The 17,308-nt window shown below is 31.1% G+C and overlaps 1 protein-coding gene across 3 annotated transcripts; it reads right to left on the bottom strand.

Annotated features, from left to right (window-relative positions):
* Positions 1-9,324: 9,324 nt before the first annotated feature.
* LOC120353829 (succinate dehydrogenase assembly factor 2, mitochondrial-like) lies at positions 9,325-16,613 on the bottom strand. Of its 3 annotated transcripts, none has more exons than XM_039438972.1 (3): positions 16,574-16,613; positions 12,425-12,573; positions 9,325-10,687 (listed from the first exon to the last, which is right to left on the bottom strand). In XM_039438972.1, the coding sequence occupies exons 2-3, from the start codon at positions 12,544-12,546 to the stop codon at positions 10,399-10,401; spliced, it is 411 nt and encodes a 136-aa protein (XP_039294906.1). In that variant the 5' UTR covers positions 12,547-12,573; positions 16,574-16,613; the 3' UTR covers positions 9,325-10,398. The 3 variants fall into 3 exon arrangements, with proteins under 3 accessions (XP_039294906.1, XP_039294907.1, XP_039294905.1); XM_039438973.1 differs by lacking the exon at positions 16,574-16,613 and adding an exon at positions 16,143-16,156; XM_039438971.1 differs by lacking the exon at positions 16,574-16,613 and adding an exon at positions 15,806-15,968.
* Positions 16,614-17,308: the final 695 nt, after the last annotated feature.

Here is a 17,308-nt window from a genome sequence, read left to right as displayed (position 1 = left end):
CTTTTAGAAATTGACGAAATAATCAATGTTGCTATTCCCTATTCAACGTAATTCACACGTATGTAGGCTAACTATTGAAAATATTCATAATCGGCTACAAATCTCTCTAAATATTTCAAAACAATGTCATAGAAAATACTCCAATGTGATCTGCAATGTAGAAAATTTAATTGATTCCATTTAATTAGATGTAGTGCAGAGCTTGAAAAATCCAATTTGAGCATACTGCTTTCAAATACCCTTCACATACCTTTTAAAATATTTTTTTTCAGCTTTCATATCAATAGGATTTCAATTAAAAATCAGTTGATTAGTTCCTAATCGAATGTATAATAGATACATTCAACTATCAAGAATAAGAGCAAAAGTTGTTATTACGTACGTGTGAATTTGTCATTACTATCCACTTAATCACAGTTTTATTGTTGATTTCTCCGTTCAGTTTCTTTCCCCTCGCTGTTCACAATATGCATTTTATAAATAAAGACCACTATCTCAAATAAAATATTATAATCGTTGTGATGTCTTAAAATAAACTAAATGTACAGACTGACCATCTCAGATATTATCACCAACTATAATATATAAATAAATGTATGACAACTAAATATATATTGTGTGTATTGATTCAAAATACAAAATAATTGCCCATGATAACTACACTATCTTCTTATATCTTAGTGTTTTATATTATCAGTTTGAATTTAAATGAATTATAACAAAAAATTATCAATTATTGTTGAATGGTGATAGCTACTGGTGAAATTGTATTGCCTTATTAAATTAATTATAAATGGATATTATGGTAAATGAATTATGATATCGAAGTAATTATAATAATATTGTATTTAGGTGTTAGTGTGAATTATGTTTGGCTGTTGATACATTCGTAGTTGGGGTTATATCTTGAAAATTTATCTCAATTTCTCAAATCCATGGAATTCGCTACAATAGCGCTAAAACCAATTTCGTTTCAAAAATTTAACATGAGCCTCTCAAAATTAGATCAGATCTATTGATTTCCTTTGAGAATATCTCTATTTTCAATTCAGGCTAATTTGGAGAAAATACATTCTACCTTTATAGTGTTGAGTATACATGAACTATAATATAGTGATACTGACCGTAGTTCTATTTTCTGTTCCAGAAAAATATTTTCAAAATATCATCGATTCAACTATCTCGGATTTCCTCCACTATTTCAATATCTAATCTAAAACGTTCTATATCCCCTCAAATATATAACGGAAAAATTGAACCCAACAAGTTTGTATCAACCTTCAATTCTTTAGCTATATTATAATACTAAACATTATCTAACCCTCTGTTCCTTGTATGCATTAATTGAGTAGATTACTATTATATAGTTGTATTATAAGTTGTTATTATATTTGGTGTGTGTAACAATCAAGTCATAGTTTATTTTTTGTTGCTTTGGGATAATATTTTCAATGTTCACTTATTCTTTTCACGTTCAACCATACAATAATACAAAATATAGTACCTACCTATAGGCCTACTGTTTTCTCTTTGATTCAACTGCAGTATCTTAAGGTAAAATTACCAAAATCATTATTTAAACAAAAAACAATATTTCCAACATATTTGATCAATAGCCAACTTTTAGTTTCATAAATTATGATGATAAAAAAGTATAATAGTGTTACAAAAGTGACTTTCATTCTATTTTAATTTGTGACATATTCACTGATTACATCACATGAAATCCAGTCGTACTAAATACTCAACTCATAGGTATATTATATACATCATAGGTATTAAATATTGATATTGTTGCAATTATTCATCATAAATACTCAATCAGTCATCTATTTATTTCTTCGAGATTATTTTTCATGCTCCACGATATTATTTATATAAATCATAACTATATTTTTTCAAGGTATGCTTCAACAACAATGAAGTTTATCTTAAAATAAGCCCTAAAAATGAAAATCCATAGTATCCCAACTTGAGAATTATTGTCGTTCAATTGATAGATTACCAGATGCAGATTTTTTCAATTATTGTTCATAGGTTATTGATGCCTTGATAATAATCTTTATATCTGAATTATTTGAAACTTCAAAATACACTGGTCGTAATCATTTTTTTTTTTACAGAAATTGCAAGATAAACAATAATTTTAGTCATAGTTTTTTTATAGTTAGAAATTGCATATTTTTCCTTGTTCCTAAATGTGTTCCAAAACATTACTGGGGAGTCTCAATTCTCATTGATATTGAAATAAATTTCAAAAGACTAGCCTTCTTCTATTTTAGATTAGACCGATAATCTGTTTAAAGAAGGTACTTATAGCCCACAAAAAATAACATCAGCTCTAAAGGTATACAATGAATATATTTTAAATAATTGAAACTCGCCCTTATCAAATCAATCCTTTAATTTTAGTTTAGTACTTGATATTTTTTCACTTGCATAATTTGGCGGTTATAGCAATTAGTTTGATAATAATATTCGCGTGTAGATTTGGTTTTAGTGCTTCATTCTGCTTGCCCTATAATTGTTTCTTATTGATTTTTCATTTTTACTTGAGCTAGTGGATTTTGAAGGATATCAGACTAGTTATTGCAGTTAACAATCATTATGTGATCAGAAAAGATTGAAATCACTTGAAGCATGCATCACGCGCAGTGAAAATATTAACTCAACTTGGAACCGAACAAAAAACATGCTCATTCATTTTTATATTTTCGAAATAAGGTAAAAATAAATCAGGGATTTCAAATTTTAGGTAGACCTTAGGCACAAGAACAGTTTTGAATAGCTAGGAAACAGATATTGGGATATATCGCGTACAAATTAGTATGGGATTTTTTATGAAATTAGATTTATGCTTATTATTTCTCATTTACTATCATGCATACACTTTGTACATGTTTTAATTCTATGATTGTGTAGATTTTTCCAATTAACAGACTATGTTAATTTATTAATCATTTTTAAATGAATAAAACTTGTTTATTTTATAAAAGTTATATCATCATTATTTGTGTTCACCCTGTCATCTCTGTTTATTTAAATCATTTCAGGAGGTTCAATCGTTCATTTTTCTGTCATATTCATCTAAAAATCAAAGTTCGTCCATTTGAATTCAGCTTTGATTGTTTTCAATTGAGAGTGATATGAAACTTATAGTGCCGGTTCACAAAAGCCGGTTAAATTTTAATCATGATTATATAACCAATCTGAGAAGCCTTTTTCGGAAAAGACTTCTCTGTTTGGTTCTCCTGAAATTAATCTTGATTAAAGTTTAACCAGCTGTTGTGCAACCGGGCCAAAATCATCTAAAATTTATTAAAACTCACAGCTTACTAGACTTGTATGGATATTGTTGAAAAAAGTTTAATGTGTAGGCTATCAGTATTCAACATTTAATAATCTTGTCTATTCTTTAATAAAATACAAGAAAATCTCAATCTTTTTATGGATACATTCAAATGAATTATGATTATATGTATTATTTATCTATTATACATTTAAATTGTTTTGTCACAACGGTATTGAATTGAGTGTAAATTTTACAAATTTGAAAATTCAATTTTTCCTTCTCTTTAAACACTCTCCCTTGCCATTAGCTAGGGTCTGTACCTATAATGGAGGAAGGAGATGAGTTGTTGATAGAGAATACTTGGATCAGATAGAAAAGTTCATGTTGTGCAACATTATTCCAAAAACACTCCGTTGTTTATGGAACATATTTCCATGAATAAGGTTTTGTACAACATTATTGGAACGCTATATTGGAGGTAAGACAAGCTTTAATGTTCAGTTGAAATAGAATATTAAAATCGTTTGGCAAATTTTGATTGTGGGATTCTCGCTTACACGAGAATGTCCTAACTTGCCTGAAACGTTGCTTGCTGCCCACGATTGTTAATTTCAGATTTTTTGTTAGCCTAAATCTTATTAAATCATTATTCACTTATCCATATAAACTAAACGCAAGTTCATAGTTTGTTTATGCATCACTCACATTTTTATGACATTGTAAGATTGACCAAGTAAGATTTTTAAATTTTCTGATGTTGGTCTAAATCTTCATTCAAGTTAATTTTAATTAATATGCAGCTTATACTTTACCTACATCACAAAGCGCCACTTGCTTTGTAAATTCATTAATAAATAAACGCATTTTATTTTATTTCATAATCCGGAATAAACAATTCATAGAGGCAGTAATATACCGTATTTACATTCACTTATAAAACAACATGCGACTATCATACTAAAAAGTTCATGATTTTTCAGTCACTTTTAAGCGTTTTTTTAGTTAGTTTTAGGCCCGATTTCTAGGACACATATCCAATTAATATTATCCAAGAAGCCAAGCCTTAAATGCTATTGCAATAAAGCTCTAGCAAAATACCAATGGTTCTATTCAATGCATTTATTCGATAAAAAGACTCCAAAAATCTATCTAGATTTATTTCAATCCTCAGAATAATATATATTCCATTTAATTTGATTATTACACACACTTCAAATCTTTATTCACAACTAGGCCTACGGTATTCCAGTGTTTTAAATGTCCATGATGTTTAGAATAATGTGAGGTTTTCGATAACACTCTCTGATGTCCAGCGTGAAATCTATAAATTAATATAATTATATTAGAGTAATTATGTACAACATTAAATAAAAAGGGCGCTATAATCTAAAATTCGAATATCAAACCTGAGCATGATTCTAATAACTTATTTGAATGTAACATCAATGTCATTAGCCTAGCTAAAAAATGTATGGTAGGCTAGTGCTAAAATTTTCAATTAAAACCAAAATCTGGAAAACAATTCCGTATTAATATATAATAAAGTAGCTTAGGGTATTCATACTTGGAATAATAATTTAGGCCTATCCAAAAATTATTCATGCGGTACTTGAACATTATTATTCTGGATGAAAAAACTTACAAAAATAAAACTGAATAAAACGTTCCTGAGTTGCACCAAGCAAGATCAATTTCAATTATAATCCTGAATGTGTACTGAACTAAGAAAGGAGATTAAATTATTGAAAATTATTGATGTCGGCTATTATTGGTGCAACCCAGCAGAGAAAAAGCTAAAAATATTTTGACTTGTCAAAATAATTGAATTTAGTGAAGACATTAAAAAAAGATTTTTGTAACTTATATTAGCCTATTTTCAAATTTCTGCCTATTACCCAATACTTGCAGAAAATTTGGGAGATAGGCCTAATACGTGGAAATTAATAGTTAATCAATAGATTTATTCATCAAAAAAGACATATTTACAAAATAATAGTGTAAATAAAATAAATATAAAGAATATACTCCCTGCGTGGAGTTTATAACTCACTAACTTTGGAGAAGGAGGAGGAATAGGGTCATATTTCGTATTATAACTCACTCGCTTAATCTGAACAAATGAATTCAATTTATGGTGATGATATTCATTAATCAATTAGAACAACTCAATTATATTCATTCATCCATGGTCAATCAATTGGTAATAGAATGGGATCAATAAAACTTAGTTTTCAATTTCTATCGTCCAAAAGAAGGGTTTTATATAAGATGCATTACCGTACGATATTAATTTATAGTGGGTATTATAAAAATAATATAATACTAATATATTATTATTATTATGGAAGATTATTACACCAAATGTAAAAATGTAAGGTGTAAAATCGAGCCCGAGACCACCGGGCACATTTTCAACAACTTAAATAATGTTTTCTTCAGTTAATTTCATTTTTAAATCTTACTTTCGAAGCTTAGATCATGAGTTTCACTCCAATAATATGGGGAAAAACTTATCCATTATCTATTTTGCAATAATAGCAAGATCAAGCTATTTTATGAAAACATAAAAAAAACAAACTGCAAAGATAACAGTTACCGTAATGTATTTATATATTTAAACAAAACTTGGTGTAGCCTACTTAATGATAAAATATAATAGTCTAGAGACTATTAATTATCAACTTGGAAGGCTAAACATTCATATCCATGAAAAATCTAGGGAAAGGCCTAGGGGTCATCACGTAAAATTGTAAAAAAGTCAATATAAATTCACCAGATAGATGAAATTAATATTAACTCAATATAAAAAGTCTACTGCATTTCCATATATTCCTTGATGTAAAAGTTATTATTGTGTACAGCAAATTTTGTAAAAACTTTAACTGAATGTCTAGCTCAATATACGTTTTGTAAAGCATGATACATATTTTATCCCAATAAACTATTATAGATGTTCATTATTGTGAGTAAATTGGATTGAATTAGAATAAGAACTAAATATTTGTAGTAGTCTACCGTACTGATGTTAGATGTTTAGATCAACAAAATACAGTATTTGACATACTATTATGTACAGGGATAGCCTTGCATGACAATTTAACTTGAATAAAACGGCACTAAGTCTGTCTTCAGAGTTCTAATAATAACTTATACTGGTTCCGGGACATTATAATAATTGTAGTTTACAAGAACTATTATTACCGGTATTTATTATAATCAATTTTGAACACAATTTTAATATCTTACTGCAATATGTCCAATGATAATATTTTGGCTCCTGAATTAATTGTGCTGATTTATAAGAATAGATAAAAGTAGCCTGAATAAATTTTCACTTTTGGCCCTCATCCTTAAATTCCCTATCTACCCTATCTAGGTATTTTACTATCTTCTTTTTACACAACTCACGGTATATGAAAAGAAAAAACATTCAGAACATTTTTATAATTCAAATTACCGTACCGTAATTTTGCATCAGTCTCCTACTTACTGTATGTGATTGTTATTTCTCCACACGACAGCAAATATTTTTTAATAAAATACTCACATGTTCTTCTATATGAGTTTTCATGAAGAGCTGCTAGATTTCAATTCAAATTAACAAGAATAATATGAAATCATCTAAACACTTTCTGAAGTAATGAAACTAATATCATTAGTCTGATATATTTACAACAAATTTACAACATTCCTTTCACTTTACCGTATCCTACCTTTTACTCATTTTCTTAAAGTTATCTATCCAACTCAAAATTACAGCACAACAGAATTGTTATTTCTGTTTCTAGTTAGGTACCGTAGATATTGAGAAGGTACCAAACCCAGTACCAAAGGTACTGTCAACCTCATTATGAAAAATACGGTATGTATATCTTTTTCTCAAGCAGTTCCAGAATCTGATACTATATAATAGACACTTCAATTATAGTTGCTCAACTCTCATTAATGTTCCTTAAAAACTTAATTAATTTCTATAATTCGGGGGCTGAAAATAGTGATAGGCTACCTTATCTTTTCAATCGAAACAGATAGACTGTCAACTGAATTATTGCTACCTACCAATATATTAATTTAAGCCTGGACTTTTTTCATTTCAAGTTATCCAAATTAACTGAACAAGAGGTAACGTGAGACATTCATGATTTATAATAAATACTTATTGCTAAGTACAAAGATAACTATTTCTATCAGATCTTGATTAGGTGACTAGGAAATATTACTGTATTCTGAATTGAATGTCCATTTAATGTAATAATGTTTATTACAGTGATAAGTCTACTTTATCAGGTATCGGCTATAACACAACCATATGATTGTATTATATTGTTATACCTGTAATAATTGGAGCATCCAATATATTAATATATTGTGATTTTTTTCAGATCTGAATAATTCACTTCACCAAATACTTGTACCTAACTCAAATAGTGTAAAAATATGGAACTTCGACTTGTTTAAACTTAGTACGGTACCTATTAAATAATACTCTATATGAATAAAATACTGTCTTGGATGTAATAGATGTCTACTATTATTGTCTCTAACTTAATGGGTGTATATCTATTGTAAACCCTATTAATGCAAAACAAAGATATCAGGGTGTTAATTTAGTGATAGGTCTTGATCACGAAAATACAAATGCTGTACCTACCTTATAGTGATTTATACTAAATAGTTTTCTAGTGATAAGATTTTCTGAAATATTTGAGATTGTAATGTTTTGTTTTGAATAATTTTGCTTCTTATCAACTCAGGTACCAAATAATAAATAAAACTTAATCAAACATCCAGATCGATATAATTGATAGGTTTTCATCTTCTTTGTGCGAAATTCAATCCTGTGCAGTATAAGTTACTAAAATGTAGAGGTATTTGCTTATTTGGTAGAATTAGGCTAGTTTAAATTTGTATTTACCTTGCCACATATATTTCCTATGCAGTGTTCAATGATGTTAAAACACCAAAGAGAAATAATCTTTAATTAATATCAATACTCAACGTGGTAATTTATATCGTATTGTAGGCATTTGCAATGAGTTGTGCATGATTCAATAAATAATTAAATACGGTACACGCAAAGAAGTACGCTTATGAAACTTTTTTCGAATTTAATAAATGTGCATATAATATCATGTATAGTTTTTGTAGTCCAAAATAGGCTACACTTCTGCATTTATGTTAGTATAGAAACTCAACAAAATTAATACTTATTTGCAGTGTTCTCCTCATTTTTCTAGAGATATGCAGTAAATATAAAACAATGATGTTGTTGGATTTATTACAACATAGGCTACTGTACTTTTCAAAGTTCAACTTGATGTTTAATTATTGTGAAATACCGTAGTGATTATATGTAATAATATTATAAAATTGTATTATTGTCTATTACTGTGATGAGGAGATATACTTCCAAATCAAAAAAAAAAAAAAAAAAAAACTGGAAAATTAATCGTGAATTTATTTATGTTGCACTTGCATGTTTGAAATTGTAACAAATAAATAAATATTTATATTGCTAGATTGCTTTGTGGAGAATCTCATTGGTATAGAAATGAATACCTTACGGGCCTGGCTACTACCATCTAGATTTGCACATTATTTTGTAAATTAAGGTGTAAACTTAATTTGTAAATTTAGGTGGTATTGGCCTGGCCGTACAGAAAGTTGCGATTCTATAGATTCTGATCGCAGATTGCTGAGACCGAACTCTGAACCTTCAACTAGCTATTTTCATAATAATTTTATAATATACAATAATATCCATTAGTCTATTCCTTTTCCCTATTCTCTTTTATTTTGAATCCAAAGATTATTATTGAAGTATGTTTGTACCGTAACAATTTATATTACTCTACGCAATAATGTAAGATGCTATTGTCACTGCAGTTTATTTCTTAAACACTATTACGAGGCATAATCCTCAACAGATTTCTATAATATTATTATAAAATTTGATCCAAAAGAATACGGATAACTAAAGAATAAGATAATTGAACGGGATCACATCCTGATAGAATAATAAAATCACTAAATCGTAACATACCGTAATTTGTTTATTGAATAACAACAAACATGGATACAGTACTATCAACACATACATATTGGTATAATATCTAAAAACAATACTTCTCAGGTAATCTGACTGCCTTAATAATCATAAAAATCATAATATCATATCAATAAGAGGGCTATTAAAAAATAACAAGTTTCTGTAGGCTTCAACATTTGAGATAACGTCATGCATTAGTGGCTGATATACGTAAAAATAAAGAATATGAAAAATGAAATAAAGAAAAATGGTACTGGTTTGCCAATATTCCTATTATTATTATTTTGTTTGAAATTTGAACCAGTTTATTCCACAATTGCTTGAACTATTGAATTATTGAATAATGCAGTAAATAGTTTTAATTCATAACTTTTATCACATTTATCAATCATTTAGTAGCGTTTATAAAGGAGCATTTATTCTTATAAATTTTAATATTCCACAATTGCTTGAACTATTGAATTATTGAATAGTGCAGTAAACAGTTAATTATTTAACTCATAACTTTTATCACATTTATCAATCATTTGGTAACGTTCATAAAGGAGCATTTTTTATTATGAATTATGATTTAATATTCAAATTGCTTTCAGGAAGGAGCATTTATTCTTAAATAAATTATTATTTTATTTAGAAGTAGCTTTCAGGGAGGAAAAATTTCCTTATAAATTATGATTTAATATTTAATCAGGTCCAAAACCAAGTGGTGCAACGAAGGTACACTCTCAGCAACGTTTTCTAATAAACTCTACCTTCGCCACTCCACTATGTTTAGACCTTAGAAGCTAGTATAAAGGAGTTTTCCTTTCAGCGCACTAAACATACTCTGTAAGCTTTTGACTAATATACAATTGACTAAGGAACAATTTTGGGATGTGCCTGTTGGTTCTTCCCCAATCATTTTAATAATTTGTGGTTTTTGATCATTGAATATATAAATAAATGAATATATCTTCAGGACACACTCTTGATACCTAGCTGAGAGAATAACATATGCATTATAATTTATATTATATAATTTACAATTTTCCTGTAACATTTCTATTATAATAATTATTTAATTAGTAGCGCTGATGAAGGAGTCAGGTTGACGAAGCCTCTTAAGCCTTTCGGCGCTCTGAACATACTCCTTGAGCTTGTGCATGACACTGTTGTCGAATTCGTTTGGCGTGGGTTTGATGCCAGTTGCCCAATGGTAGATGTCCCAATCATTGGAGGGCAAATTGATGAGTCGATCGTAGTCGCTCAGTTCGGTTTTGTCCATTTTCTGCAGATAGTCGTTGGCGAAATTTCCCAGAAGTATATCGTTTTCCAGCATTCCTCGCTTTCTTGATTGGTACAACAACCTAGACATTTCAAATAAAACATTTTTTTATTGCCTTGCAAAAAACTCTACAAAACAAACAAAAATTAAAATAAAATTATCAGAATCAATCCATCTCAGTTTGTTTTCAATTTGTTCATTTTCCATAATGTGAAATTGGTCTCATCAATCTTCCACAATTTGATAAGACCCCGTCTCCACGACCCTTTGAAAGGGTCAAAACATAGTGGGTAGCGAATGTAGAGGGTATCAGAGTAGATAGCTGAGAGAGTTTAAAAGAAATGCATGTATTCAAATGTATCAGAACATAAAATTGACACTTTGAAATTTGAACAGAGATATTGTGGAATTTCTCCACATCAAGGTGAAATAAAAGCGATATTGTCAGTTCAAAATAAATTATGTGCAACTGACAATACAATATAGTATCAGAACATAGTGGAGCGTCTAAGGGAGGGTAGAAGGATGAAGGAAGCGAAGACATTCAAATACATGCATTATTCTTAAGGGTAACCGTCCACTGGAACCGTATTCAACCGATCCGTTTGGCCGTTGGATCGGACGAATCTGCCGGCCGTTAATTCGGCCGAGTATGGTCGTCCATTGGAACCATTTACGTCAGTCTAGTTCAGTAGTTGGCTGAACTATTGAATATAGAATAAATATTGAATTAACTACTATCATAGCCACCAACATTTTTCATAAACAAATATCCACTAAATTAGTTATTCGTTACAATAATCTTACCTCCAGATCCTATTTGTTCAGTAATCTTTGTCTGTAGATTCATTTGAACATCACGACGATGATATATATTTTGTCTCGCATATCCCACAATGGAACATGCTCTTGAACCAAACTTATCAACTTTTCATTGTCCATAGTTAAAACTTTATAAAACAGACAAGACTGTGAAACAATTTTGAGGTTAGGATGATGTTGTCTCAGCTCGACTTCGTCCGGATAGAGCCGGAAAATCCCATTTAATTCTGTTCGAACACTTGATCAGCCGGAGAAAGCCGTGCACGGACATAATATGACCCTGCTGCAATGGACAAGCATCTATAGCTTTCTTTGTTGGGGGATCGTTCGGACGAGTTCGGTAGTTTTCGGCCGAAGCTATTTCGGTTCCAGTGGACGGCCCACCTAACACTCTCAGCTATTTTCACCGGTTCACCTTGTTTAGACCCTAAAGGAGTCGTACATGAAATAAAATACTTTCGTTTCCTACAGCTCCTCCAAATATATTTCTATGGATACAAATTTTAAGCTCTGACAGATGAAGTTAATTGTAACATTGGAAAATTTTATTATTGTTGTCGCTATTTTATTCATAATATGTAAATACATTTTATCTAATAAACGTTTATTGCATTGTTTATTCTATGATGGGATAACGTAAAATGGGGTATCTCTGTGTGAAAAATACAGGTATCAGGCTGTAAAGAGTTATTGAGTTGAAGTATAGTTGATAAAGGCTATTAATTTCATTCATTCATATGCTGGTAATATCCTTTATGCATTTATATGTTCTTAATAATGATCATTATGCTCCGTCCAGGATAGTTAAGTACCAGCTATAATTTGCCTTATGGTACTGCTAGCCTGAAAAATATGATCTTATATTTCTAGACAAATTTTATCCAATGAACAAGAGGAAATTTATCACAAAATAGTTTTGAGACTAATACATGATATTATCAATCAAATTGGTATATTTTCATTAGAATTTACGGATGATTCTAAAAGTATCAATTACCTTGCTCTCTTTACCTCCACTGATTCGTTCATTTTCTCTTCGTATCTAGGAATAGATGGCTCGCGACTAGGAGGAAAGAATTCCTCAGGCTCACTTCGCAGAATGCCATCTGTTCTCAACATGCGACCACTGTATTTCAAGCAGACCTGCTGTAAACACGAAAAACAATAAATTAATGCATAAGATTATTGAAATTTGAACAATTTCTAAACGTGAAGGTCCTATGTAGGCCTAATTAGTTTTTTGAATGCGAGTTAAACAATAAGTAAGTTCTTAGAAGCTATCAACATCAAAGAAGAATCATGGATAGGTTACGAATAAATAATATAAACTATTAAATTGCCCTCATCTTGTGATATAATTCAAATTTATCTTTTAGGTCATCTTTCCAATGTTTGTTTAGTTTGTTTTATCTATTTATTTCATTCACACATACAAATAATCAAAACATTGATTGGGAGAGAAACAACAGAATTAACCCAAAACTATTTCTCTTCCGAGTTTAGATAGTAGATAAGCCAGTTTGAATGAGGTTATGGATGGTACCAGTTCTTATAATTTACATGCATTGGAACAATTCAATGAGTACGGTATTCGACCATAGACAAAAGAGAAGGCTTCAGGGCTTGAGACTTCTGCTTCATCCATTAGACTATCCGAATTTGTTGAATTGAAGGCGTCATGAGATGAATGAAGTTGAAAAAACAACACTTCCATATTAGGTCACCAGACTGACTTGCTAGTGGTACACCAAATGTTCCAGCAAGTCGTGTGAGATTAATTCTTCTTATTGCGCTTATTACAACAGTCTCAATAGCTTAAGGCTGTGCAAAGGCTAAAAATAAACTTTTTACTCGTGATATTTTTCAAAGTTTTTTCATTTGTATATCATCAAGCTATCAAAATGAAAAAGTTTTCCAAGGGAAACATTTTTTTCTGATCATTGCTTTTTGAGACATGAGCGCCTAAAGTTAAAATTTTTGGGACAGAACATTTAAAATTCGGTAAGAGATAAATCCATGAGATTTAGAGGATAGATTTTTCATGGTATTGTTGATCTAGTAGAACAAAAATTTCCTGAAAATATAAATTTTTACTTTCCTTGCCTTTTACCATAGGTAAGGAAAGTATTGCTTTCCGAAAAAATTAAGGTACCCCAATTTTTAAATTTCTATACGTTTCAAGGTCCCCTGAGTCCAAAAAAGTGGTTTTTGGGTATTGGTCTGTATGTGTGTATACGTGTGTATGAGTGTATGTGCGTCTGTGTACACGATATCTCATCTCCCAATTAACGGAATGACTTGAAATTTGGAACTTAAGGTCCTTACACTATAAGGATCCGACACGAACAATTTCGATCAAATGCAATTCAAGATGGCGGCTGAAATGGCGAAAATGTTGTCAAAAACAGGGTTTTTTGCGATTTTCTCGAAAACGGCTCCAAAGATTTTGATCAAATTCATACCTTAAAAAGTCATTGATAAGCTCTATCAACTGCAACAAGTCCCATATCTGTAAATATTTCAGGAGCACCGCCCCATCTATGCAAAGTTTGATTTTAGATTCCCAATTATCAGGCTTCAGATACAATTTAAACAAAAAATTTCAAGTGGAAAAGATTGAGCATAAAAATCTCTACAATTAATGTTCAGTAACATTTTCACCTAAAATTGAAAATAAGCTCGAAATTCAAGAAAATGTGATCATTCAATTGCAAACTGTTGATTCTATTAAATCATTCACTATGAACAGATAGCGGAACTCGTCTGTCTGCAGCGCTATTGTCCTGTCACCAGCTGGCTCAGATCTTAGAATTAGTAGACTTGAGATGCACGTGTACACTAGCGTCAGGTGATTAATTTTCATAACGGCAAGGAAAGTTGTGTGAGTGCGCCACACCAGATTTTTAAGATAGTTATTCAACTTAGTAAAAATAACTTTTAGTTGAGTTATTTTTGGTAAATTGAATAACTTTTCCAAAATTTGTTATTTTCAGAAGATTTTCGTTTTACTAGATCAACAATACCACGAAGAATCCATCCTCTAAATCTCATGGATTTATATCGTACCGGATTTGAAATGTTCTGTCCCAAAAAATCAAACTTCAGTCGCTCATATTTCAAAAAGTAATGATAGGAAAAAAAATGTTTTCCTGAGAAAACTTTTTCATTTTGATAGCTTGATGATATACAAATCGAAAAACTTAGAAAAGCATTACGTGTAGAAAGTTTATTTTTAGCCTTTGCACAGCCTTAATACCTTATATTAATAGACTCAAAAGAGTCTTCATATTTTTGCTTCACACTAGTGGGATCGATGACGTCATAAAACTCAAAACATGTTGTAATGCGACAAACAAAATGTTCAGATGGCAGCGATGCAGTGACCGCTTCCAGACTTTCAGTAAAATATCACCCATAAATTCATTCGCACTGTGATATGCCTTGTCACACAGCAGCTTCCGAACGGTTCTCTTGAAAGCGGCACCGGCAGCTTGTTGAAGAAGTTCAGGGCAGAAATCCTATAACTGGCCTGTAATCGGTGGAGGCGTCCCCTGGGGACATCCAACAGCTCACGGTGCCTGGGGTGGTAGTAGAGGTCAGCACAGGTAGCCAGAGTATTGTGTATTCTCTTTTACATACACCAAGCACAGGAGGATGTAATAGCTGATGAGTGATGACCGTCAGTACACAAAGGCGAGCAATTATGAGCTTGCAGTGAGCAAGATGTTTTCTGCCTGTTATGACTCTCACAGCCCTCTTTTGCATCCTCAGGACATCAGCAGCCCCTGCCGATTGGCCCCACATGAGCAATTAATAGGTAATGTTGCAATGGAAGAGAGCGTGATACATCATTTCAAGATACCTTTCGGTTACTAGGCCTCTTATATTGAGCATCAGGAAGGAAATGCGGGAGAGTCGGCTAGTTACCTGATGTGTATAACTGTTCCAGCTGAGTTTGCAGTCCAAGACAAAACCCAGCAGCTGGTCAATCACTAATCCAAAAACCCAGCATACAGAATTGGATGGTAGGCTACATACAGACACCACTGGTATCCCAGCTTGGTGTTCTAAAGTAATCTATTAGATTTCTAATAGTAATCTATTAATCTAAAGAATGAATTGGCTAGTAGACGTACCGAATGGAAAAGAAACTTCACGAATCACGCCTGAACTACTGTACTGATTTACTTAAAATTTTACATATTAATCTATAATTTACAAAAAATGGTTATTGGTCAATTTTTCTTAGATTTTATTTACTCTACTTCTTAGTGCTTATACTGCTTATGTGATGTGCTTACTGCTTACTGCTTAATTTGCTTATATAACCTCAAATCTTTATTTAGATATTCATTGGGTACGTTCTGGGAAAACTCACGGTCTCACTCGTGGATTGTTCCAGTCCAGTTTCAGCATAGTGAGGTCCACGTTATAATGGCACCTCACAAAAGTTAGCACATCTGAGATAGCGTCATCTGCTTTGTTGAACGATAGACAAGGGTAGCAACACTATTGCAAATCACACATTGCCATTATAACGTAGACCTCACTATAGCAATGATTTTGAGGTTATATTATTTTCTTTATTTGAATCAACTATATCTTTGTATTAATCTTGTAAATAGAAATATTATGGAATATCTTAAAACATATTTGAAACAGTTATTATTTGATTTAAAATATTTTAAAATCTCAAAATAGATAATTTTTGATACCGGTATCTCACTAGTCTAATCCGTATTAATCCAATTAATCCGTATGAAATAATCGATGCTTCGATTAATCGAAGCTATCCGGCATCGATTGCAAACCAATCATTATTTCTCAAAAACATCGATTATTCCTAATAATCGCGATATCCCTTTCTAACCAAGACGGGTTTGTGTTAAGACGACTCCTGCCCTGAACAAGACCTTGGTATTGTCCTGTCCTGAATCATCAACTTACCTTCTGCACAGACCGACACAATTTACTGATAAATACTCAAGACTCAACGCTTTCGAGCTTACGAGCACGGTGTATTACATGGTGTGTTAATTAGCGTACCTGCCAATTATTAAATAGAACATACAATAGATGAGTTATTTACCATAATTAATTACGGTAGTGAAAGAGCAATCATCCACAAACAAAAATACAAAATTACCCGAGTCAGTGAAGCAGTGTATATCCCTGAAGACAACCATAGATAGACAAGTAATTATTCCATTTGAGTCACGCGCGGGCAAGAATATAAAATACGGTAAGAATTTTAGGTACCGGTATTGCTATACCCTCAAACGGGGTGACTGTCTCACCTCGCAGAAATTCAAATCCGTTTATCTCCGATCTCTATTATCTGAAATCGATGTACAACATTGTTGAGCTCAATTCAATTTGATTCCACAAAAAAATCATACACATATCAGTTATACAAAATAACTTATAACAATAATAGTTATACAAAAACAAATAAAGGAAATATATTTCCCCACTTAGACTATCAATCCGTGTGTGGGGAAAGAATTATTCCTATCTACACCTTTTCCAACTGTATTTTGAGAAAGTATCAATTGAAATTGAGATGAAATAGTCATTTGTATTTGAGAAAACGTCAGATGTAAATGAGAATAGTCAATTGTATTTGAGAATAGTCAATTGTATTTGAGAAGTCATCACTTGTAATTATTGAGAATAGTGAATTTTATTTGAGAAAACATCATTTCAATTAATGAGAACATAGGTACTATTTGAAATCGAGAAGTTGTCAGTTGTAATTTATTGAGAAATGATTTTAGAGAACCAGCTGACCTTCTTGACTTCTTCACATTTTCACATTCTCAATGTAGGTAGCTGTTCATTTGCTTACTTCTTCTGAGGTCGATTTGTGTAGACTTAAGGA

Source organism: Nilaparvata lugens, chromosome 12, assembly GCF_014356525.2.
Source record: "Nilaparvata lugens isolate BPH chromosome 12, ASM1435652v1, whole genome shotgun sequence".
In the NCBI taxonomy this organism is placed as follows: domain Eukaryota; kingdom Metazoa; phylum Arthropoda; class Insecta; order Hemiptera; family Delphacidae; genus Nilaparvata; species Nilaparvata lugens.
This window is presented reverse-complemented; position numbering and strand designations above follow the sequence as displayed.